This window comes from Engystomops pustulosus, chromosome 7 (assembly GCF_040894005.1).
Source record: "Engystomops pustulosus chromosome 7, aEngPut4.maternal, whole genome shotgun sequence".
Lineage (NCBI taxonomy): Eukaryota > Metazoa > Chordata > Amphibia > Anura > Leptodactylidae > Engystomops > Engystomops pustulosus.
This window is the reverse complement of record NC_092417.1, coordinates 43022066-43046313: the sequence shown is the minus strand read 5'-3', so window position 1 is coordinate 43046313 and position 24248 is coordinate 43022066. Positions and strand designations below refer to the sequence as shown.

General features: G+C 41.4%; 1 protein-coding gene across 1 annotated transcript; it reads right to left on the bottom strand.

Annotated features, from left to right (window-relative positions):
• Positions 1–1843: 1843 nt before the first annotated feature.
• RBM25 (RNA binding motif protein 25) lies at positions 1844–21277 on the bottom strand. Its single transcript, XM_072115632.1, has 18 exons — positions 20979–21277; positions 17095–17209; positions 16399–16448; positions 15672–15839; positions 15375–15432; positions 13781–13941; positions 13387–13575; positions 13151–13237; positions 9120–9388; positions 8838–9012; positions 8363–8452; positions 8191–8264; positions 7896–8046; positions 7471–7798; positions 6647–6921; positions 6163–6261; positions 3693–3740; positions 1844–3479 (listed from the first exon to the last, which is right to left on the bottom strand). The coding sequence occupies exons 2-18, from the start codon at positions 17192–17194 to the stop codon at positions 3387–3389; spliced, it is 2415 nt and encodes an 804-aa protein (XP_071971733.1). The 5' UTR covers positions 17195–17209; positions 20979–21277; the 3' UTR covers positions 1844–3386.
• Between the last annotated feature and the right edge of the window lie 2971 nt (positions 21278–24248).

The following is a 24248-nucleotide window of genomic DNA, read 5'->3' as shown; positions in this document are numbered from 1 at the left end:
AAATTAAAATATTCTCTATTATCATATTTCCAATATCCTCTTGGGAGACCACTGGGACTCTCAGGGATTGGGAGAACTGAGGGACCATTATCTTCTGAAATTCCCCACGTAGTTTTGAACATGGCTGCAATACCCACATTTTTGGGTAAACCTTCAAACCGGCTTATTTCAGCAGAACAGTCACCGAATCTGTGGTGAAACTCTCTGGAAGCTGGTAATTTACTTTAGCCTCAGGCCACTATGATCAGCTGTTAGTTATCTGTAGTTCAGTTTTATTGTTAACCCTGGTTGCATTAACAGCCCCAAAATCTTGAAAATTTGAAATTTTTGTCTGGAGTAACAATTACTACATATACTAGTTCCGGCCTGTATACAAATTCAACTTAAAAGAAACCTACCATTTGATTTGATGCAGTATGAAGCAAACATACCTTGAGAACGCTGTAGCTACACTGATGCAGGATCATATCTTCGTTAATCGCTGAGCTGAGTGGTTTTTCTAATAAAACAGATATAACAATGAAGCTCTGTCACTTCTATGGCTCCTTCAGCGCTTGCTTCCCCACTTCTCCTAGCCTGTGAGGTTTTTCTTGGCAGGAGAAGATTATGCAATCACTCTTCTCCCTGCCAGACAGAGTAATCAATTGCTGCACCATCCCCCAAGCTGCTGTGTACTAGTGATCCAGCTCAGGTTGATTAGTCATGCTTGTCTAACCACCATTTGTAATTTCAAGCTTAGTGTTGATCAAGGCGGCCATGCTGACCCAGCTTTCCCATCATTGTTTTTTTCAGCAAAACCACTCAGCTCAGGGATTAACCAAGATATGATCCTTCATCAGTGCAGCTACAGCATTCAAGGTATGTTTTCTTCATAATGCATCAAATCAAAAGGTAGATTTCCTCTAAGAACAAACAAAAGAAATCTCATTCCCAACTTAAACTATCCGTATCTCCGGTTAGGTAGATCACAGAACCAGGAGCCTGAGATGTGACAAAAAAGGGAATTCTAGAAAGGACATTTGATACTCTACCTGAGGGGGCTGGTAGTTTGGTATAGGAGATTGAGATCTCCTCAGTGGTGGCGCACCTATGGCACGGGTGCCACTCAGAGCCCTCTCTGTGGGCACCCAGGCCATCACCAGAGAGGACGCAAGGTATCTTCATGGATTCCCAGACAGCCCAGGCCGTGCTCAGTGCTATGTTGAAACAGAGACTACAGGAGGAATTGGAAGGGGTGGGCAGATTTGCATGATCATTGCAGCTTCAGCCCTGAAAATTCTTCCTGTTTTGTCCTTATTCTTTCTACTGTATTGGTGTTCTCAGGATACTGATACAGTTGAAAGCTATGACAGAGAAGGGAGAAATACGTTTACTGCTTAAATTGCCATGTTGGCACTTTGCTATAAATAAGTGGGTTTTGGTTGTAGTTTGGTCACTCAGTCTATAAAAGGTTCGGCATCACTGTCCTACACAATGGTGTGCAAGCACCTCCAGCGACTCCAAAGAACCAAGGCGCGGTCGTGGTGGAGCTGTGCTCATCTCTAAGGGAACTCCTGGAAATAGAGTATAGCTCAATAAATGAAGGGACAATGTATTTGTGCAAAGCCTCCATTTGCCACTTGGACAATGGGACCCGGTGTTCAGGATGTGGAGAAGTGATAACTCGGCTACATCTGTAGACAGAACGGTTTCAGAATTCTGTATGGGATGGCTGGGATCACTAAGACTGCTCAGTCAGCCAGATCCCCTGAAGAGAAGACACAGGTATGGGTAAGTCTTGCATACATTGATCCCTGCAGAATTGCAATGGAGTAGAAGGCTATAAAGACTTCAAAGCCACATATCAAATATATACATTTTAATGTTTGAATTATTTACAGAATAAGCCTTCAATGGCTCGACACAGTTTCCAAATGCAAGTTGTCTGGCAATCCGATCACAGCTTCCACATTTTAGACAAACCAATTTTGTTTTTAAATACAATTACTGATATTGCAGCAGTTTTACAAAATAACAGCAGTTCAGGTTCCATTGTTATCAGTCCCGATAGAAAATAAATATTGGTCAGCTGTACATTACGACTACTTAGTAAATAGCGATTCCGATAACATCTCTGTGAATTGGGATTACAGTCTTTAACCCTAGCACATGCTTATGAACGTAAGCAAACCACTGACCACAGACATCCCCTTAAAGGCAATGTCACCGGACTTTACAACAGGACTCTGATCTCACAGTTGCAGCATATACAGTTTCCCCCAGCCCTCATCTTCCAGCTTTCAAGTGGGGGGGAAAAAAAAAAATTAAAAATGTGCTTATCTGTTCCACAATTATCGCCAAAAACACATCCAAAAAGGAAATCTGTGACTACGGATCCAATGTATAAAAAATAACAACAAAAAAAATCTTTTATTTGTGGACAAAAATAGGATTTTCTTGACAGCAAACTTATTGTAATGTTAAATAATGGACATTAAAAAGGGGGTAAAAATTTGGAGCAAGAAATGCTGATATAAGACAATACGTTACGGCCCTTTACAAAAGGTATTACAACTGAAAAGACAGATTCAGCTCCGCGCAGTACAGTCTCAGTGGTTTTTCTTTAATATCCAAATTGTACAGAAAACTGCACTAAAACTGCACTGAATGAGCAAGGGATACAGCTTAAAAGGCTTGGAATAAGAGCAGACGTACTTTGCTGCTTGAGAATTTAGGCATAACGCAATATGTGACAATCCAAAAATTTGGTCAGACAGCAGCAGTATCATTTAGGAACAGCCGGGAGAGAACCCATCGACATTGGCAAGTTTTATGATGCTTGTCCCATAGCCGCACGGTACTGTGCGCTCACCGAAACCAGCTTTGAGGAACACAGGGTCTGGAGTAAACATTCCTCTCTGTAACGCAGGGTTTACATACAATTGAGTAAAGCTGGAATTAGGAAAAAGGATCAAGCTTTCATTCCTCAGTGGGCTGAAAGTTTGTTCGTATGTACATCAAGTGTGGAACATAAGTGCAAACGGTATGCAAAAATTCGAAATTTTAATATGTACAGCACAGACTTTAGGGGGAACAAACAACTATCGTACAGAAGCTGCAGTCTTTAAACCGTACCAGCTGCCACACTGGTTTACTTGTGTGTCTAAATACTGTGAGGATGATCTCTAAGGAGAGGACGTTTCTATGAATGGAAGAGGGGGCAAAAAAAAAATTGTTTAACACAGGAGTCCAGATCTTACATGTGTCTGAGGACTGTGGAGTTATGAGCAACATTGCAGGAATCTGAGGCTGCAACATATTGTTCCTCAGAAAGTTTTAGTGGCCCTGCTATGAGCAGATGTAATGGCGTCAACATGGATTTTCATCATGAATGAAGTCCATGCGTCTTATTTCACAAGACCGATTTTCTTGGCTTCGGTTTCGTAGATTAGTAACCTCCACATTTTTACTATGAATACTTCTGCTTCTTCATCCAGCACCTGTCAAAGATGATGAGAAATTGCCATTATTAACAAATATCTACAAAGTGGATTGGTAAAACATGCAAAGATTTCTAAAAACTGTAAACCAATCGAACTTATAAGGTCAATTCTCATCAGTCTGCACTGTAGCAGAGAAACAGTGGGCAACTGAGTAACAATGGTAACGTAAAACTGAATAATCAAGGGAAAAAAAACTGCACAAAAACTTACCATAGCAACATCATCTAAAATGCTTTGTGGTGCACTGTGGGCCATAACCTATTATGGGGCAAAAAAAGTAATAAAATAGTTATATGAATTGTAATACGTTTGCTTATCCAATTTGAACACAACACTTGCTGAGCTCTTCAAATTTATAATATAATATAGGCAAACCTTCTACACAATAAATATCATTTTACATTGCAGGTTTTTTATGTAGCATCGCTATTGTATTTGCATAAAACCCTTCCGCACAGCTGGGACTGGAAATCTGTGTGTGTGAGTTGCATAAGGGGCAAAAAAACCCCAAAGAGATTTTTTTCTCTCTCTACATAAACACCGCTGAAGAAGGCAGATACAAGCGGATAAGCCCCATCATGGCAGGGATCACGCACCACAGAGGAGTTTCTCCCGTTTAGACCTAAACTATTGCAATAGGGAATGAGCAACATGTTTTTTGGGATAGTTTAATGGCAGAAAACGTGTTGCTCTTGGATTTGGCTTCCCAACTTTTCACTGCAAATAAGAAATCAATCGATGAAAGGTCTTCCTTTAATCATCATCATTATGCAGGATAAATTGCCCCAACCTATTAAAAGTAGAGAGCACCCAACCTAAGTAGGTTTCTTAATCCTATAGGTAAATGTGCTCCGGCCTAAAAGTCGCACAATTACTTTAACCCCTTCCCGGCGCATGGAGAGGGCTCGCGGGCCGAGCCCTCTCCATAGCCGGTAAGTCTTTGCTGCATATTGCAGCAAAGGCTTACCGGTAACACCTGCTATCGGTGCTAGCACCGATCGAGGGTGCTTTCACGGCGATCGCCGCCGGCAATGCTGCCGGAGGCTCCAAAAAGATGGCGCCGCATGGGCGCCATCTTGCCGCAGATCGCCGCTCCCCCATGACGTCACGGGGAGCGGTGATCCGTTGCCATGACAGCTTCGGGTCTCACGAAGGCCCGAAGCTGTCTCGTTTTAACCCATTCATTACAATGTGCTATCAGCAAATTGTAATGAATGAGGAGTAAAATCCCCATATACTGCCATATTGCAGTATGGCAGTATATAGTAGGATCGATCAGACAACCTAGGGTTAAAGTACCCTAGGGAGTCTGAAAAATAGTAAAAGTTAAAAAAAAAAAAAAAAAAAAAATTATAATAAAAAACCTAAAATGCAAATCACCCCCCTTTCCCTAGAACTGATATTAATAAACAGTAAAAATCATAAACGCATTAGGTATCGCCGTGTCCGAAAATGTCCTATCAAAATATAATAACGGTTTTTCACTGCGTTTAACCCCGTAACAGAAAATAGCGTCCAAAGTCAAAAATGAAATTTTTTGGCCATTTTGGAAAATATAAAAAAATGAATAAAAACTGATCAAAAGGTCGCACAGTCCTAAAAATGATAGCAATGAAAACACCATCAAAAGTCGCAAAAAATGACACCACCCACAGCTCTGTACACCAAAGTATGAAAAAGTTATTGCCGCCAGAAGATGGAAAAAACAAAAAAAAAATTTTGTACAGGAGGTTTTAATTTTTTTAAATGTATGAAAACATTATAAAACCTATACAAAATTGGTATCCCCTTAATCGTACCGATCCAAAGAATAAAGTAGACATGTCATTTGGGGCGCTCAGTGAAAGCTGTTAAATCCAAACCCACAAGAAAACGTCGCAAATGTGTTTTTTCACCGTTTTCACTGCATTTGGAATTTTTTTCCTGCTTCCCAGTACGCGCCATGGAATATTGAATCCCGTCACTACGAAGTGCAATTTGTTACGCAGAAAATAAGCCATAACAGAGCGCTTTATGTGGAAAAATAAAAATTTTTTGGATTTTTGAAGGTGGGGAGTGAAAAATGGAAGTGAAAAAACTAAAAAAGGCCAAGTCATTAAGGGGTTAAGGGCGGCGTTTAGAGCGTAGGCTTCCTATGGAAATACACAGGCACTCTTGGCTGTTCAAAGCACCGAGCAGACCACCATCTTATGTGTTTAGAAATGTATAGCCCAGTTTATAAATGGCACTTTATAACTTCGGGCTTTTAGAAATAAGAAAAAGATGTCTTGAAACTTTAGTTAGCCAATTAAAAAGGTATTAACAGCTCAGAACTAAACTTTTAGCTAAGATACAAGCAGTCCCTGACTTAAGGACACCTGACTTGTAGATAAACCCCTAGATATCCAGAGCTCTCTGCCCACTATGACCTCCCTTGATGCATTAAATCTACTGCAATTTAGCCACAGGCTTCAATGATGAGCTTTGAGGTGTCTGCAATGAAGCTTTATGAAGTATTAACCATACTAATTGCCTTCTCATCCCCAATTTTTTTTTTTTTTTTTTTAAACCAATCGTCTAGAGTTGCACTTACAAAATATATCATTTCTGACTTGCATACAAATTCAACTTAAGAACAAACTTATCTTGTACATAAGGGGGGGACTGCTTGTATTCTGCTTAGATTCTTTATTTTACTTACCTTTGAACACACAAAATCAACTAAAGTAGCTTCTTCTTCACCAATATATTCAATGATCTTCTTATTGATCCACGGCCTAATTCTTCGCTCCATTAAGGTCTGAGGGGATCACAGTGAAAAGAAATAGTTAAAGTTTCCCAAATTACAACCCTTGCAAAGACTGCATCTGTTTTTGGTCTCTGTTGGTATTAAGAGCCTCAATGGTGACATCACATTAATAGTGCGCACCCGCTACACCCTAATACAGATCGCAAAGAGATATTATAGAGGGAATGCATTGTCGACCCACATCACCACTGAGCCCCTGTACAGTTTCTGGGGCAAATGATTAAAATTTTAACAGCACAGTTTAAGGAGATACATTTCACGAGTCAATAGTAATAAAGGAATTCTGGTAAAACTGCAGAAAATAGCAGAATTATGATTGTGCACATCCATATTTCCTACAGCAACTACTAGAAATCCTTATCGCTAATGCACTCACAGTGTCTACAATGGACCAGTCCAGAGGATAAGCAAACAGCTCTGGTTTAGCTGTGGGAATTTTCTCTATTAGACTTTTGATATGTTTGCGTTTCTCTTCAGTGTTCACGTTATTTTTGGCAGAGCCTTTGTCGTCGTCCCCGTAATCCAGAGGCACCAGTTTCCTTTTGCGAGGCACCTCATCGCTATCTTCATCGTCAAATTTATTGAACACGCTGTCCACTGGCAGCTTCTTCCTCTTAGCAGCATTCGTTTGGCTTGGACTACTGGAAGCACCTAAGCAACACAAAATAGATGATATAGATATAAAGTAACTATTTAAAAGGTCATGTAATAAAAGCTTGGTGATTGTATAGTTAGAACATTCATTTAGGAAGTTTAGGTAGACTTTACTACAGTGAAAGGTTCGCCCTGGAGCTCAGTATTCATATGACTGAAGATAACTAGGAGGTCATCATTTAATATTTGTATACAGCAGATACAGGATAACGCAACTCCAATAAAATACAGATACTGTATATTAAGAAATGTCACAATGTTAGGCTACATGCACACAATGTGTGTCCACCGTAGAGTAGCACGGCGGGCACGCGGTGGCCCTCTCCACAGCGATATATGCCGCACAGCGCTGTATTCCGGGGAGAGATAGGACATGTCCTATCTTTCTCCCAGCTACGGAACGGTATGGGACGCTATTGTACGGTACCGTGCACCCATTCCCTTCTATGGGGGACGTATATACAGCGTATATATGTTGGCCGTATATACATCCCCCATAGGTTCGTGTGAATATAGCCTTAAGGAGTAAAAATATTTTATACTGACCTAATTTGAGGCTAAGACCTATCTTTGGTCGGTACTCCTCCTGTGGTAGCTGTTCTGGTGAATTCTCGTGTGGAATAATAATACCACAAGGAGATTCATCCCCTGGGGAGTTGGGGGTAGCATGGCCGCTGCCAGAAGAGACTGATGGGGCAGAGCTGATAGGTCGCATGGTAGGTTTAAGGCAGGGTTTTGGTTCAGGCTCTTCCTCCTCCTCAATAGGTTCCTCGTGTTTCTCTTCCTTGATTGGTTTCTCCTCTTCCTCCTCTTCAGACTCCGGCTGTGGTTTAATCTGTGGCGGTTGTCTTCGCCTTTCTGCCTCTTGTTCCATCTACATTTAACAAATTTAAATTTATGTGTTTAATATATGTAAATGATAATATTCCTTTCCCCATTATTTTATAAGGCATCAAGTGTTTCATACTGACCCTCTGAAGCTCAGCATCTGGGTCTGGATGTCCCTCTGCTAACAACCGCTGCCTGATTTCCTCAAGCTCCTCTTTCTCTCGTTTGCGGTCACGTTCATCAATTTCAATTTCTTTTTCTCTGTCTCTTAATCTTTTCTGGAGAGCGCTACCTCTGTATGAAAATAAGCATTACAAATTACCAGAATCCCATGGCTACTACATGTGCTCTTTCATCAGCTCTGAGATACAGTTCATTTAGTTTTTTTTTTTTTTTTTTTTTTATTTCTGACAAATTGTAGAAATCTTATGCAACTACCTGTAATACTTGGGATCATCTCTGTCATCATCATAGTCTTCCAAAAATTCCTTTAATCTTTTTGCTTCTTTTGCCTGTTAATTATCGTATTTAGAAAAAAAAATTTTATTACCCAATACAAAATGGAAAGCATGGAGGTAAAAAAAATACGAGAAAAACAAGAAAGACTTACCATATCTCTGCGTTTTTCTTCCTCTCGCTCAGCTTCCTTTTCATATTCTCTAGCTTTTTTCCTTTCTCTGATCTCCCAGTTTTTAAGACGCTATAAAGAGAAGGAGCACATTTACATCCTACTCCGTTGTACTTGACTTTTGCTTTTATATGTATTGTTTTACTGTAAAACTTTAATAAATTCTGAGTTGAAAAAAATAAATGACAGCTGTATTAAGTATTTTACTTAATACATTATTGCATCTGTTAACAAACAAGATTGTATGTGGCTGCTCAAATGCTGATTTTAAGGAAGCTGTGGCTGCACATGCACTATATCTGGAAAACCACAGAACTACTCAGGATGCACAGGACTGGTCATGGTCCCAGTGTATGAACCCCAGCGCACAATCCACCATTCATCTCCTATCCAGTGGATGGGTATAACAAGAATAACCTCTATTAATGGGGGTTATTATATAATAACAAGAATTTACCTCTTGGTATGCAGCTTCTTTTTCCCGCAGTTTTCTTTCAAGTTTTCGCCGCTCATAAGTTTCTTCTTCATCTTCTTCTCTGTCCCTTTTTTTCTCTTTTTCTCTGTCCCTTTCTCTGTCTCTATCTCGTTCCCGCTCACGTTCTCGGTCTCTATCCCGGTCTCTACTTTTTTCCCTGAAAAAGACCATTGATGTTCAAGTAAAGCTTTCATAAAACAAAAAAAATTCTTAACATTTTTGACAACTACTGATGCTCTCAGTGCAGATAAGTTTTCGTTGTACCTTGATCGGCTTCGGTCCTTACTGTGATCTCTCCCGCGGTCTCGGTCCTTTTCGCGATCTCTGTCTCTATCACGGTCTCTGTCTCTATCTCTCTCTCGATCTTTGTTTCTTTCCCGATCTCGCTCTCTCTCTTTCTCCTTCTCACGCTCTTTGTCTTGTTCCCGTTCTCGCTCTCTTCTCTCACGCTCACGTTCCCTCTGCCTTTCCCTCCTTTCCTTCTCGATCTCTTGTCTCTCCTTTTCCTTTTTGCCTTTTTCCTCTTCCAGTTTCTATGGAAAGAGAAAAATATAGATTAATGGAAAAAAAAAACCCAAACAAAAAAAGAAAAAAAAAAAGAATCAAAATGTGTAGCAAAAAAGAAAAAAAGGCACAAGACTAGATTCCGTGCAAGAAGTATATAGCTACAAGGACCAGCAATCTCCAACCATGGTTTCTAAAAGGGATCCAAGGCTCAAGGTAAAGCAGCACTTCATATCCAGGGGAAAAAAAGTTGGAAATTAAGTGACATGGGATGCAGAGTGGCTTAGATATATGGCATAAGCATATAAAATATTCGTTCAGCTGTGCTCAATCCCAATACTTGGTGGATGCCATTGAAAGAAGATTAATATGCAAGTAATTTATAAAACTGGCAACCAAAATCACAGCTACCCTCAGGGATGGCCCAAGTAAAAAAAAAAGCTGACTGGCGAGACTGCAGAAGTAAAAGGTAAGCAGTGGGCTGGCTTGTCACGAGGTAGAACAGATGTCAATCATTCAGAGATAAAAACTTCAAACATGAAATGCTGCTTTTGAGCAAAATTAACATAGGGATGAGAACATGGCGGGTGCACATTATAAAATTCAAGTGCACCATCCCAGGCCAAATTTTACTAGTTTAAAAAAAAAAAAAAAAAAAAAACACTGGCGGGCACGGTGATTAAAATGCAATGGAAACTTTTACCTACAACAGGACTAGGAATGGCGGCAAACTTACAAATGTTGGTTTAGCTCTTCACAGAATGACGCTAAACATAGAAACTGCAGAAGGTTGGAAATCGCTTGCGACATGGAATCTACAGGGATATCCATACGTTCCATAGCAATGGCCAAAAAAATTGTCAATTATTGTATTGTGGGGAAGAAAAAAAGAATTGTGTGTCTATGCCCAAAATACCTTGAACACATTGGAAATAAGACATCCACAGATCATATATCCATCCTTGTTAGCAATTGTTTTGAATTAACTTACAGATGATGTGCTAGGACATGGCTCTCCAACACGGGATTAACTTTGCCTACAAGCTATGATTCTGGGAGGAAGAGCAAGTACATTTTCAAAGACAGACAAGACCATACTAGGTGCACAAATGTCTACGCATCACATAGTTCAGATTGTCTCGCATTTATCCGACACTTGACTTCTCAAACCCCTTCAATCTCAGGTTATATACTACAACAATACATACATTGCATATTTTACAGAAACATTCATAGAAATCATTGAAAGATATCTTACCTTTACAAATCAGCTGCCTATGGATCCCCCGGGGGAAGAGTTTGTACAGATATAAGAAGGAATAGAGCGAGAACATAGATGGGAAGGGAAAGGTATTCACAATGCAAACGCAGGAGGTTGTGACTCAATGGGATTAGCCAAGCGTGGCAGAACATAAGGAGGAATCAGAAACACACAAAGTGCATCACACAAGGAGAATCTGTAGAAGTCAGAACTACATTGGCGCTGAATACTGTATAACTATGGAAACTTACCTCTGCCAGGCATTACAACTGTAAAGTATCCCCACCACTATTAATACTTACATTGTAATTTCTAGAAGATCCAAGTGATGATCCGGAACATTACATGAAAGGATTATATAAATCCTAGGGGGTTATAAGTATATACTCTATGGGTACAGAAACAAGTCTATGTGTTCAGTGACCTTGATGCATCTAAGATTTCTCATGTTTCTATGTAGTTTTTATAGCACTTTGTTAGTATTAGAAGAGGGAGAAAATCGCACAGGAAAGGGAAGACAGAATAGCACAGACAGAAAGATAAGACAGTAATTGGAAAAAAAATCTTACCTTTCAGTCTTCAGATTCATCAGTGCTGTAAATGGACACCCCCTACATTACTCATACCCTGACAGCCATAAGGGGGCCGCAGTGTTAAAATAGACATCCCTACCAAACATGCAAAGGTTCACTGTGCTCCATCGGCTCCTATAAAACACAGCCGGGCCTTTACTCTAATACACCCGAGGACAATACCTTTGCAACTGAAGTCCATGTGCACAGAGGAAACACGGTGGCAAACTAAGCAAAGAATTTACAAATCAAAACAACTCCCCAATAGATTAAAGCGAACCCATCACCAGGAAGGTCATTTTTAGCTGGTTATAGCATAGCAAAGGCTATTAGACTTTTTAAAATCAGGTTCCAAGTTCTGAAAACTGCCACTGCTTTATACAACTCTATGGCACATTACCTGTCTCCCTGTCACCAGCGACCCGCGAGTCCCAGGGGAGGCATAAAGGAGACAAAGACAGACTTAAAATTCAACCCCCGCCCCCCTGGGTCTTGACACCAACTGCTGGTAGGGAGCTAGGTAACGTGAAATAAAGTTTTATAAAGCAGTGGCAGTATTTAGAATGCCGACAAAGGCATTTTTCAAAATCAGTATAGCATACGCTACCGGAACCAGTTAAAAATGACATTGCTGGTGACAGGTTTGCTTTGAACATTGCTATCAGCTCAAATCTCTTCATTTCAGTAAACTGACCGTAAATTTAGTAATTACAACCAAGGGTAATGGAGAAGCTGGAGCAAAGGAGGTAAAAAGGAGGACAGAATTTGTAGGAACCATTACAGAAGGTTTTTTTTTTTTTTTAAAGGAGATTTGTTTGCACAGCTTCTAGGTGGTCTCTAAGCATGAAGAGCTTTCTGCTTAGTACAATAAGTAGCTTACCCAGACAGGGGCGAGTGCCATAGTATCTGGCCAAAAATCTCCTACAGCATAGTAGGCTGTGCAGCAGCTCAATGCATAGAGCAGAAAGCTCTTCAGGTTGAGAGCCACCCAGAGCCATTGAAAGAGCTGAATTATAACTCTTCTTTTCACAGTCCCGCTGCTAATAAAATACAAAATGTATGTTCACACAGTTCTCTACGGATGCTACTTAAAACAGTATGCCGTCCAAAAAGGTTAAAAATGCCAACAAATTCCCTTTAAAAAAGTGCTAGATAGTTTATAAATTATTAATAGTGTGTTTTTATTTATTGGCAATCCGAAGGTTACTTTCCTAGTTTTTAAAACTTGGATAAGTACAATCCAGAAAAATGAATGATGACACCAGCCTAACTGCTGGGGTGGGATAAGTAGCTTAGAAGCATCTATTTAAGAATCACAGTGCACAACAGATGCGCCCCCTTAAATCTTCAAGCTCAGAAATGGGTAAATTACCAAGCCAGTTGCCACTTTGCACATTTTTCAGAGGGGGTATCCGAAAAATATAGTAAAAAAAACAGGAGCTCATACTTACAATTCTTATTCCATGTTACTTTCCAAGCTGAGTTTCATCTTGCATTAGTCACCATATGATCTCTATCATAATGGTGGGGGTCAATGAATAGATTAGCTTTTTAGGGAATTTACAAATGTTCCATGCATCTTAACTGTGGCACATGTGGAAACCACTCATCTAATTTGATTCACTAAAAGCATGTAGAAAGCTTTTATTCATTTAGCTCTTCAAAACAATATGTGTGATGCTGTTTAAAGGTATGGCTGTGTATTGTGGCGAGGTGGCTATACATATCTATATGCTCTTAGCTTGCATTTCTCCTCAAAAGCTTAATCAGTTTCTTGTTGCCACATTCAATCAGCTGAAAACACAACTGACTTGCAGCGAGTTAGTGGTTATGCCAATCACTTCAATTTCTACATTCATCTTCTCTATAAGGCATGATGCTCGTGTTAAAACTATGTGGTTCTTGAATCTGTAAGGAGCGCATTTTATCAGAAAGGAAGAAACTAAATCAAACATTACCTTGTGCGTATCTCTGAATTTACTGATCTCGCGGGATATCAGGTCTCTCTTATCTTCTTCCATCTCTATTGCATTAATGTCTTCCTGCTATAAATGAATAGGCAGAATTTTAGAATTTGCAACAACCTTGATATTTGAGTTCATGTAGGTGGTAAATGAACAGTAACAAAAATGGCGCCACATGTAAATATCCGCCAAGACAACAACCAATTCTACATGCATTGATATATACTTACTGATAATTCTTCCTTTTTGTCTTTTCTTTTCTTTTTAGGGTGCGATTCAGAATCCAAAGATGGAGCGTTCAGTTCGCTGGAATACTCTTTTATTAGAAGATCAATTGCACCTTTAATTACATTATCCCGTCTTTTTGTTTCTTCATCCAGGTCATCGTCTTCGTCGCCAGCTGTTTCAGGGCGAGCATTCTGAAAACAAAGGCATTTATAATCAGAGAAAATTTTATCTCGTTTCTGACCTAACAGTTCCGGCTTTCTAAAGAAGAGACAACACTAGAGGGGCGCAATAGAAAAAAATTCACCATTTATTCACACTTACACATGAACTAATAATGGAATCATTTATAAAGGGAAATTAAAACGTATGAGAAAGAAAAATGTACGTGCTACTCACTCCATTGGAAGCAGTCCTGCTTGCTTTCCAATCATCCAGTTGAGCTTTAGTTTTAGCATCTACTTTTACCAACAGTTTCTTTTCGCCAATCTGTAGATCATGAAGTAACCGTAAAGCGCGCAAGGTAGATTCAGGTTCTTTATACTCACAAAATCCGAAAGCTGAATAGGAAAAGAAAAAAAAAAAAAAAATCACTCACAGTTAAAGTCCAATGTAAACTGCATCAGAATTTTCCAACTCAAATATTTAGAAGTGATCCTATAAATAAAAATTGTGCCACAGAGTATGGTGTGCATCCAGTTATAAATAGCAATATAGATATTGGCTGCCCTGTTATAATACACCCTTCCTAGACTAAGCATAGAGCCCTTAATCTCTACCAAAGGGGAAGCATATAAAAGAAGGACCGTGTTTTCTGGTGTATAAGACGTCCCCCAACTTTTCCAGTTAAAATATAGAGTTTAGGATATAGTCATCCTATAAGACTACCCCTCTTCCAACTGACATATGGTTAATAGATTATAAATAATATTGTGTCTCTAGGCACTGGGGGTGGGCAGGGTAGTGTATGTGCCCACTAGGCACTTTAAGGGTGCATTATACAATTTGGGTTTGTTAAGGGGCATTGTACCATGTGGGGGGATGGGTGTTGTACAGTTTCGGCGGTTTAAAGGTATTACACAGTGTGCGGTATGGCACATGGGTGCTATACAATGTGTGGGGGATTTGATGGTATACAGTATGCAGTATGGAACATGGATGTTATACAGTGTGTGTGTGTGGGGTGGAAGGTATTATATACTAAATTCATACATTATACATGTGAATAAACATTTACACCATGTGCACCTGTAGATCAACTTTTAAAATTGTGTGCTGAAGTTTTACGGGGTGTAACAATGAGCAGAGCATATCTTATCCAATCCCTTGCTCTATCCCTTCTCCCTCTGCCTGTGTAAAGTAGAAACAGCAGGAAGTTCGCTGGGGGGGGGGGGGCCTTGCTCTGCTCATTTTAACAGCCAGTGAGGCTACAGCACAGAGGAGCTCTGGAAACCCTTCTGGCTGATTAGCAGAATTTAAAAAATATATTTTAGAAGGAAGGAGGCCATGGAAGGCAAATATAAGAAAATTACCACAGCCCTGGTGCCTGGATCTATGAGTAAGTGTTTCTGGTTTATCATGCTGGTAGATTTCATTTTAAGTGTAACTGAACTTTCTACAACATTGCATACGTGATTAGAGCAGAAGTTAATTGTAAACATTGAAACATATGGAAATATTGTCTATGAATGTTTCGGACTTCAGAAACACTGCTCCCTACAGGAGGAGAAAGGAGCAGAAAAAGTCAGAAGCTGAGAGAAGCATATTACGACATTTACTATTACCACCTTCTCTAATCATTACTGAAATAATAATAATAAAAAAATATATGTTTTGTAACATTTTAATGATCTCTGCAAACAGGGTATTGTGGCCCTGGCACCCTGAGGTACAAAATGAGCAAACCTCAGAGCTGGTTCGTGTTTTACACTTAAATACATTCTTCTAAGCTGCATCTGTAAATTATCAGTAATTATTTTCATAACGCACATACCTTGAAGCTTCCCAGATGCTCCCTGTACTCTTTTCCAACTCAATACCAAACCGCATTTCTATATAAAAGAATAAGGTTACAAACATCACTATTCACAAAAAAAGAACACTGAATGCCAACTAAAACTGACATTCTTTACAAATGAAAATAAATATGGAAATCATACTAGATAAGATTGGAAAAAGACACAGTTCCACCAAGCCCAACATAGAAGATTAACAAAATGACGCCCGCCTTCCCCCACAGACATCCAGGGCCCTCTTGAACATGTACAAAGTATCAGCCATGTATACTTACAGCTAATAGCTGTCTTATGAGCATGTCCGAGGCCTTCTCTGAAATATTCCCTACAAAAACTGTGGTTGTAGGACCGCTGTTCTCATCGTTTTCTTTATTCTTCAGACCCAATAAGTCTTTCCGAGGGCCCATGTGTTTCCCAACCATAGGTACTGTTGGTAGCAAAACCTGTTGATCAGAAAAGGGAAAAAAAAAAAAAAAAGATTAAAACTTGATTTTTTGACAATGAACAGATTTATTTATAGGTAGGTTTTTAACAGGAACTACTTATTAAACTACTTTTAACTCATCCAGCAATTTATTGGCTTCAAATCCATCATTCTGTTATTGCTCATTGTTGCTGCACTGTGGCAAGAGAAGACTATCTAATCCATGTGTTTAGGCAGGAGCTCAACCATAAAGTCAAGTCTCAGCCTCCACCAAGCTGCTCCTTTGTAAAACCTACCCTACCTCATCACTGCTACCTCACTCCTCTCTCCCTGCAAATCTTTGTACACTCAGTGTGAATACTGTGTGTTACAGGCAGACTCCAGCCTCTAACACGCAATCTCACTGTAGACAAGGGCTCAGAACAGTAAATGGTGTGTCTCAAGCCTAATCTGTCAGATTAAAATCCGTGTCAAATGTAACGCCACATGTGGTGCAACACAGATCATAACAAAACTGACTTTAAGAGCTTCTTTCAAGATAAATCTCTTTTGTAGTAAAGTATGTGATATAGACTTACAGTCGGTCCTGGCGCCATTAAACCCATTGGTACAGGAATCATTGGAGTACCTGCAAAATAAAATCCATGAATATTATGATAAATGCACAAAAAACATTTTATATCGCCGTGTGCTACCAGTATCGTGTTAACACGTTTAGCACACGGTCACATTCACAAAAATTAGCAATTCGGTCATCCATTTGAATGGCCGCATTGCCCACCATACAGTTTGAGTAGTGCAGCCATGGACACGACTTATTTGTCGCCGGATTTCCAGCATAGCTTCCTATGGAGAGGTGAGGAGGGCTCCAAGAGTATCGTGTGCTTAGGTACCACTAGCACATGGCCGTGTTCAAGGAGCCTAACAATGTATTACTACTAGTAAATATACAGACACCAAGGGTCCATTCACATCTCTCAGTTGCCATGGATATGCTAAATTAGGAATAAATGTAAAATATACATCATTTGATTTAGATACAGTGGAAACGTTACAGAAGGTGAAGATATATGGTGATGACAGGTCCATTAGGACAATAATAATGTATACATCTGCATCACAAAATGCACCAATACAGACAATGGGGTCTCCAATAGAGAGAGAGAACGCTGGTAGGTTCATGTATACTCAATTACATCTTTTGGCAATGCAGCACAGAACGGGTCTGGTATTTTGGAGGTTGCCCCCATTACTAAATAATTATTACCACTTACCAGGAGGTGGAGGAAAACCTGGAAACTGTGGGGGAGGAATGCCCGGAGGGAGAGTGGGAATCCCCATAGGAGGACGGTTCAGATGTGGTGGGTAAGACATATTTACAGTGCCAACCTGTTGTAAGAAAACAGAAAGTATTAAACTCTGTTGATTACCATGACATATTCATTCATACTTTTATGCTGCCCATCTAATGGTACACTAATCTGAATTACTGGCGTATGCAAACATTTTTGTGTGGTAAAATAAAGACTGCACAGCTCCAAATGTTATAAAACAGTAAGAAATGATAAAGAAATACCCCAAACCACCGTATTCCTCCAGTGATCTAGTGTAGACAGTCTGATCATGTGCTGCACTACTGCCATTACAGCAGAATGTTGCCAGTAAAGAACAGTAAGTGACCACTGTGCCCAGACTGAGTGGGAGAAAAGTGGGGCAAGTGGTGGCTTCTTAGGAGGAGCTAAGCAGATTGTACATTGCGTCTTCTCTGCAAGCAATCCAGTTTCGTAGTTTCAGGCTCCTCTGATTATTAGACACATATTGTGACTTGTATCCGGTTACATCTGAAGTGTGCACATAGACGTTCTCCAGCACAAATGCCAAGCGTACATAGTCTTCTGACAGCTTCAGCCTGGAGGCAGTGGCACCTAGTCTAGCAATACATAGGACTGTTTGCAGGGCAATAGACCCATCAGCTCACAAATGCACTAGATGACCTATCCAGTGGACACTAGATAACCGATTGGGGAGCGTTTCCAAAACTGCAGCCAGCAGAAAGTGAATGGAGCAGCGGATAAACCCCGCCAGTCCAGCCGATGTTTTAGTAAACAACTAAGGGATTTGTAGAATTTCATCAGCACCAAAGACACAGAAGAGTAGAGAGGTTGAGAATGTTCCTCCAACTCCATCTGTCCACAGTACTGATGATAGGTGGAACAGGGGACCCCACATCCTGGAAATGGGTAGGTCACAGATGTTATACCCCCAGATGTCACTAACCCTTAAAGGACTCAGCCCTTTTTTTCTGCCTCTGTTTTTACACCACTCATTCCAAAAGCAATAACTTTTTTTATTTTTAAGTAAGGCCTTGTTATTTGCGGGATAAATTGTACTTTTTTGTGGCACCATTGAATATACCATGCAATGTATTGGAAAGCTGGAAAAAAATTCCAAGTGCGGTAATATTGACAAAAAAAACAAACCACAATTGCATTGTTTTTGGGTGGGCTCTCTTTAATTCTGCGCTCCAAATGACACTTCCTGTAGCGAGGGAATCCTATGATGACACATAGAAAGAGAGTAGCAGCGGGAGAGCCAGTGACATCACAGACTCCCCAAACACAGCGTAGGCAGAACCAGTCCACCGAGGGGCATGAATAAATTACTTATAGGTGGAGACTGCCTCTGGCTCATCTGCATATTTAAAGCGCCATTTCTTCCAAAATGCAGCTTTTCTAAAAGATACAAAAAGAAGAAGTTTTCTACCTATGGGTACAGGGAGGTGCGTAATCTGATGGTAGATGTCCTTTAATGTAAAATCTGTCATGGGGTTTTTGGACCATAACCAAAAATGGTGACTTGATTACAATCATGTACTTCTACATTCCAGGAGATTAAAGGCTGCATTCAAATGGCCTGCAAGAAGTCACAAGGGCGGAGTATAGTCATGGTAGGATGTCCTCTGCGGACTTAAATAGTGTCCAGTAGTGCTGGGACATCATCACAAGTCAATTGCTGGGCTGCAGCTGCTGAAGGTAACTTACATGATGATGTACTTGTCCTGTGGGACATCCCTATATGACTGTTCTCCACTCCTTCACTATCTACAACATAGGGTCCCACCAGTCGGACTCTTAATGATCAGCTAGTTATGCCCTATGCCAGTGGTGGCAAACCTACGACACCAGTACCAGAAGTGCACTCAAATTCCTCTCTGTAGGCATGCGGGCACAACAAATACTTGGGAAAACCCCTTCTATGGGGGCCATCCCTAGACCTCTCCCATTATTAAGATCTGTGGAGGTCCTTGACAAACTGCTACAAGTCTAGGATATGCCATCATTGTAACAACAGGACACAAGATGGTGGCTGGGTTCATAGTGAATGGATAGTAAGACACAAAACACAAAAAGAGGGAGTCGAAACCGAAGCAACAATTTTGCCAAAATGGGAGCAAAAATGCTAAGTCTTAATAAGTGGGAAAAAAATTGTTAAATAATGGAATTTTGCCACTTTTGTGGAGTTTAATTTCCAGTGCTCACCATGCACTATACAGAACATAACGACCGTTCTCCGGGTCAGTACAAAGTTGAATTGAAAGTTTGATTTATGGATGTTGCAAAGATAGATGTTTTTTTTATGTGTTTGTTAGAATTTTTGATTGGTATAAAGTTTTTTAAAATTTATTTTCTAGATCCCTTGCCATCCCCCAGTTACTGTGCTGCAAGGCTGATGTCATCACACAAGAACTACACTAAGCTCTCAAGGGTAAGGCTAGCTAAACAGTCTTGCATCCCAGTATACATATACCACCATGTGACAAGATCAGGAGCCATGGGATTATAATAGGTACAGTTGATTTCTATTATTTTACAAGCCTTCACTACAAATATACTGGTAAGTGTCAGCACATTTGCAGCACAACTTTCAAAGTGTCCCTGCACGGACTACAGATGCATTAGAGAGCACACGTTCCTGTGCAGATAGAGAGTGACTAATGCACTAGCCATATGGATAATACAAAAAGAGCTTACATTAGAGTCATGATGATGGTCCCATCCAAGAACGACAATTAAAGACATCACAGGTCTGATTCCTTCCTACGCCCCAAGAATTAGATTTCATCGCTGGGAAGTAATAGCAAGTCCCAGCAACTGGGACAAATCCATATCTGTGGTCTCATACTGACAGCAGTGTTATCCATGGTCCTGTGCAGGAGCCAACTGCCTGAGCGGCAAATCATAGAGCAGGTCCAATTCCTGCCATCATTAGGGGATTATTAAAGTACATCTACCACCAGGATGAAGGACTGTAAACCAAGCACACTGACATACTGGTGTGTGCCACCTCTGGCAGGATCTGTTGTTCTTTTAGCTTCTCACGCCCTTGTTTTTACAAAAAAAAACCTTTAAAAATTAAGCAACTGAGCCTAAAAGGCTCCAGGCTCAATCAGCACCTATGGGGGCCAGGATAATTTTGAAGCCTTTTTTTCCTTCATTGGAAGGTGGTATATGTCCTTTATTTAGACCTCTCACACTGATGACACACGGGCCACAAACAATGGATCTGTGTGTTATCCTCGTATACGCACACACTGATAGTAGGAAATGCCAGAATTCGGATTAGCTGTGACACTTGCTCAGCATACAGCTAGCCTAAAGGGGTTTTCAGGCCCCATCTACCTGTGTACAGTCAGGTGTCTGGAGACTGTAAGAACACCTGATGGCTGCAGGATCCAGGTTATCAGGATTTTATTATATAGGTTTCAAGTGAATGAGGGAAGATTTGCTGTCTACATGGGACCCCTTATATGGGTGTGAAGAGCTTGGGGTGTCTCACCCTAAAACCCATATCTGGAGTCCAGTGGGTTGGACCCTGCAGGAGCCAGTACAATGCCTTACACCGCACTGCACGGGTGGTCCACATGGTCTGTACAGGACAAGAGCCGGGACCTGCCTGGTTGCCATGGCACCTGCAGCACATTGCACCAGTTCTGGTGGCGGTGCCCGCACAACCCGTGTGAACCCAACTTCCGGTGCATATACACAAGCGGGATGTGAGGAAATCCCGGGCGAAGGGGAGGGGGCGCTTCCCGCCATGACCCGGGACAACGGGTACAGGCCCAGAACATGGATGGCGGTGTAAGGGCCGCAGCACTCACCCTCCCGCCGGGGTAGGGGTCGCCTCACAAGATGCAGTAGATGCCGCCTCCTAGACGTGTAGCAGGTAAAGGAGAAGTCGCCTGGTCCGGTGCGGTTCTCGTCCGTGTCCGTACGTGAGAGAAGGGATCACGCTCCTCCGCTAGGCCGCACTCACGCCGTACAGCCGCTCGCTACTCCCAGCATGCACCGAGGGCTCCAGGGGGCGGGGTCTGCGCGCGCAGTCACTCTCTGGAGGGGCGGGTCGTGACGTCTTCGCAGTGAGGCGTGACGGCGGGCGGGTCAGTGGGCGGAGCTGATAACAGGACTGGTCACGTGCGCTTGCAGAGCCTCCATATCACGGCGCAAGGAAAGCGCTGACGTGACTTGCACCTTTTATGGCCCGCCTAGGGTGTATTCACACTGTTGCAGTTAAAACCGCACGCGATTGTAGATGTTTTTATGTTACTGATGAAACAGGTTTATTAATTATGTTTATTTATGAACAATTAAAACAGAAGGTGTTTTAGAAACTAGGAACCATGATGTGAGTACAAAATCTATTGTCACCCTGACTGTGGTAATCTTATTTGTTATCCCTTTGGTCTCCCTTCTTCTAATACCAACGTTAAAAAATTTTGCTAACTTGCCTGAAGGGCTGTGGGTGCATTATCAGAGCCCTGCGGTACTGCTGATTCACAGGCTGTTACAATGTACAGTGTGTGCTTACCTTCCCTGCTGCACAGTAGGCAGAGGGAGGAGAAAGTGCTGAGGTGGAGACATGCTCCTGCACAGTGTAACAGCACATAATTGCTCTGGTAACACCTTGGACAATCCTGCTGGCTCATTAACATAATTTTAAAAATTAACTTTAGAAATAGGAGGTCAGGGATAACACATATAATTACCGCAGTCCGCAGTCATGGTGCCTGAGTCTATGAGTTTATGGTTTATCATGATTTCCTTCAAGGACAGAAACACACTGCAGCAATTTATTAAAAGGGGTATTCCCACAAAGACAAGTTTCTTATATGTACTCAGGATAGCAAAATAAGACTTTCTCTAATTTACTGTTATTAACAAAAATACAGCATTGCACAGATATAAGTCCAATCTGTCTCTATCAGTCCTGCTGTACACAATTTCAGTTGCCCCTAGATACAACCCTGTAATTTCTGACTAAGGGTGGCGGCACACGTGGCATTTTGAACCCGTTTTTGGGCCGTTTTTACGCATCTGTTTGTGACCAGTTTAACCAATTCTCTTTATTAAAACGGGTCAAAAAAGGATGCGTTTTAAAAAACGCATGCGTTTTTAACGGACTGCATAAAAACGGCCCAAAAAACGGGTTCAAAACACCACGTGTGCCACCGGCCTAAGGGTGGTGGCACACGTGGCATTTTTAACCCGTTTTTAAGCAGTCCGTTAAAGAAAACGCATCCGTTTCTTGACCGTTTTCCAATTATCTTAATTAAGATAATGCGTTTTAAGCAAACCCCCCCTCCCACTTGAGTTTTGGATGCGTTTAAAAACACGACGAAAACCTTGTGTTCCTCGTGATGGCCACTCTAGCCCCGTCCCCCTGCAGTCCAGGGTGGAGCTCACTCACTGATACACAGACACTTGAGTACCCTCCCGCAGCAGCAGCATGAGAAGAACTTAAAGCTACAGACAGATAAGTTACCATATTTTTCGGCCTATAAGGCGCACCTCTAATAAATGCCTGCTAAGACATCTAGGTTCATATATAAGGCACACTGGAGTATAGGGCGCAGGATCAAATGCAGTACCTAAAAATGACCAGCAGGTGGCTGTGCACAGTTCAAGCCAGCTACACTTCCCGGGAAACTTGTCTTCAGCGTGTCAGAGAGCTCCGATCTCAGAGGTAAGGGCTGCTGGGGGTTAATGCAGGGTGATGCAGCAGGGGTTAAGCGGTCTTCCTCTGCCCCTTCTCCTTCCTTCAGCCCGGTTGTTATTCCTGTGGGGTTCCCTGTGGCTCCTTCTCTTTCCCCTGTTACAGGGCTGTCAGGTATGTTTACTGATGATGATGATTGCCTCGTGGTCAGCACTATGGCAGCTCCAGTCTCTCCGTGCTAGGGGAGGGCAGGATGGGCACAATGTTAGTTGTGGTGCCAGGGCACTTCAGGAGCTAGGGACCCTGTATACTGTGTGGGAAGGTGCAGGAAATTTCTGGGGATGGAGCTATTAAACACTGGTAAATGTACAGTACATCTTGTCTGTAGTACATTTCTGTATAAGTTCATATATAAGGCGCACCTTTGATTTATGAGAAAATTAAAGGATTTTTGGTGCGCCTTATAGGCCGAAATATACGGTATCTGGTTTCAAAAACTGCACCTGGAAAACTGAACGCATTCTGGAGACTTCTTTGCCACATTTTGCAGTTGATTGAGACATTTCTGAAACATTTGAAAAGAAAAATAGAATAGGGTGATGCCACACGTCACAATTTTGGACCGTTTTAAAGCATGCGTTTTCAGTCCGTTTAAAAACGCAAGCATTTTTGAATGTTTACCCTGCGTTTGGCTGGTTTTATTCTGTTTCACAGCTGCCTACACTTCTAGAAATGAGGATAAACAGGTTCAAAGCAGCCAAACGTAGTGTAAACATTCAAAAACGCTTGCGTTTTAAACAGACTGAAAACGCATGCTTTAAAACGGTCCGAAAACATGACGTGTGGCATCACCCATACCCCCCAAAAACACTTTGATAAATATGGCTGGGGAAAAACACATAAACAGCTGCATGTAAGTACTAGACAAAAGAAAACTATGATAAATGTCCCCAAAGGAGCTTGTTCCCGCAAGCATTTCAGTGGAAACAGATCTGCGATTAGGTAAGTCCCTCCTTCGCAGCAATTCAAACCATAACATAAACGCTACGTGTGAATGAGGCCTTAATTTCAGTGGATCCCAGTGCAAGTATATATAGTGTTTGATAGTTGGCCAGTTTTAGTTGGTGATTTTGACCCACAATCCTCTAATACGGGTAAGTATGACCAAGATTTTGTTGTGTACTTGGCCAGAATACTGCTGAGCTGGTCAGCACTTGTGATGGATGTGGGGTATAATATGATCCTCTCAGCCAGTCTCCAGCTCTTGGCTTACAGGACAGATAGGAGCTATAAGAGCACAGTCCTGGGATCTGCCCTCACATGATGCCAATGTTGTGTAATTCTATCAGACAACGCTCTGCCGGATCAGCTGTTGTGTGTGTTATGGATGAAACTGTCGTTGCAGGAACCCAGCAGGCTCACTGGCTAAGGGTACACT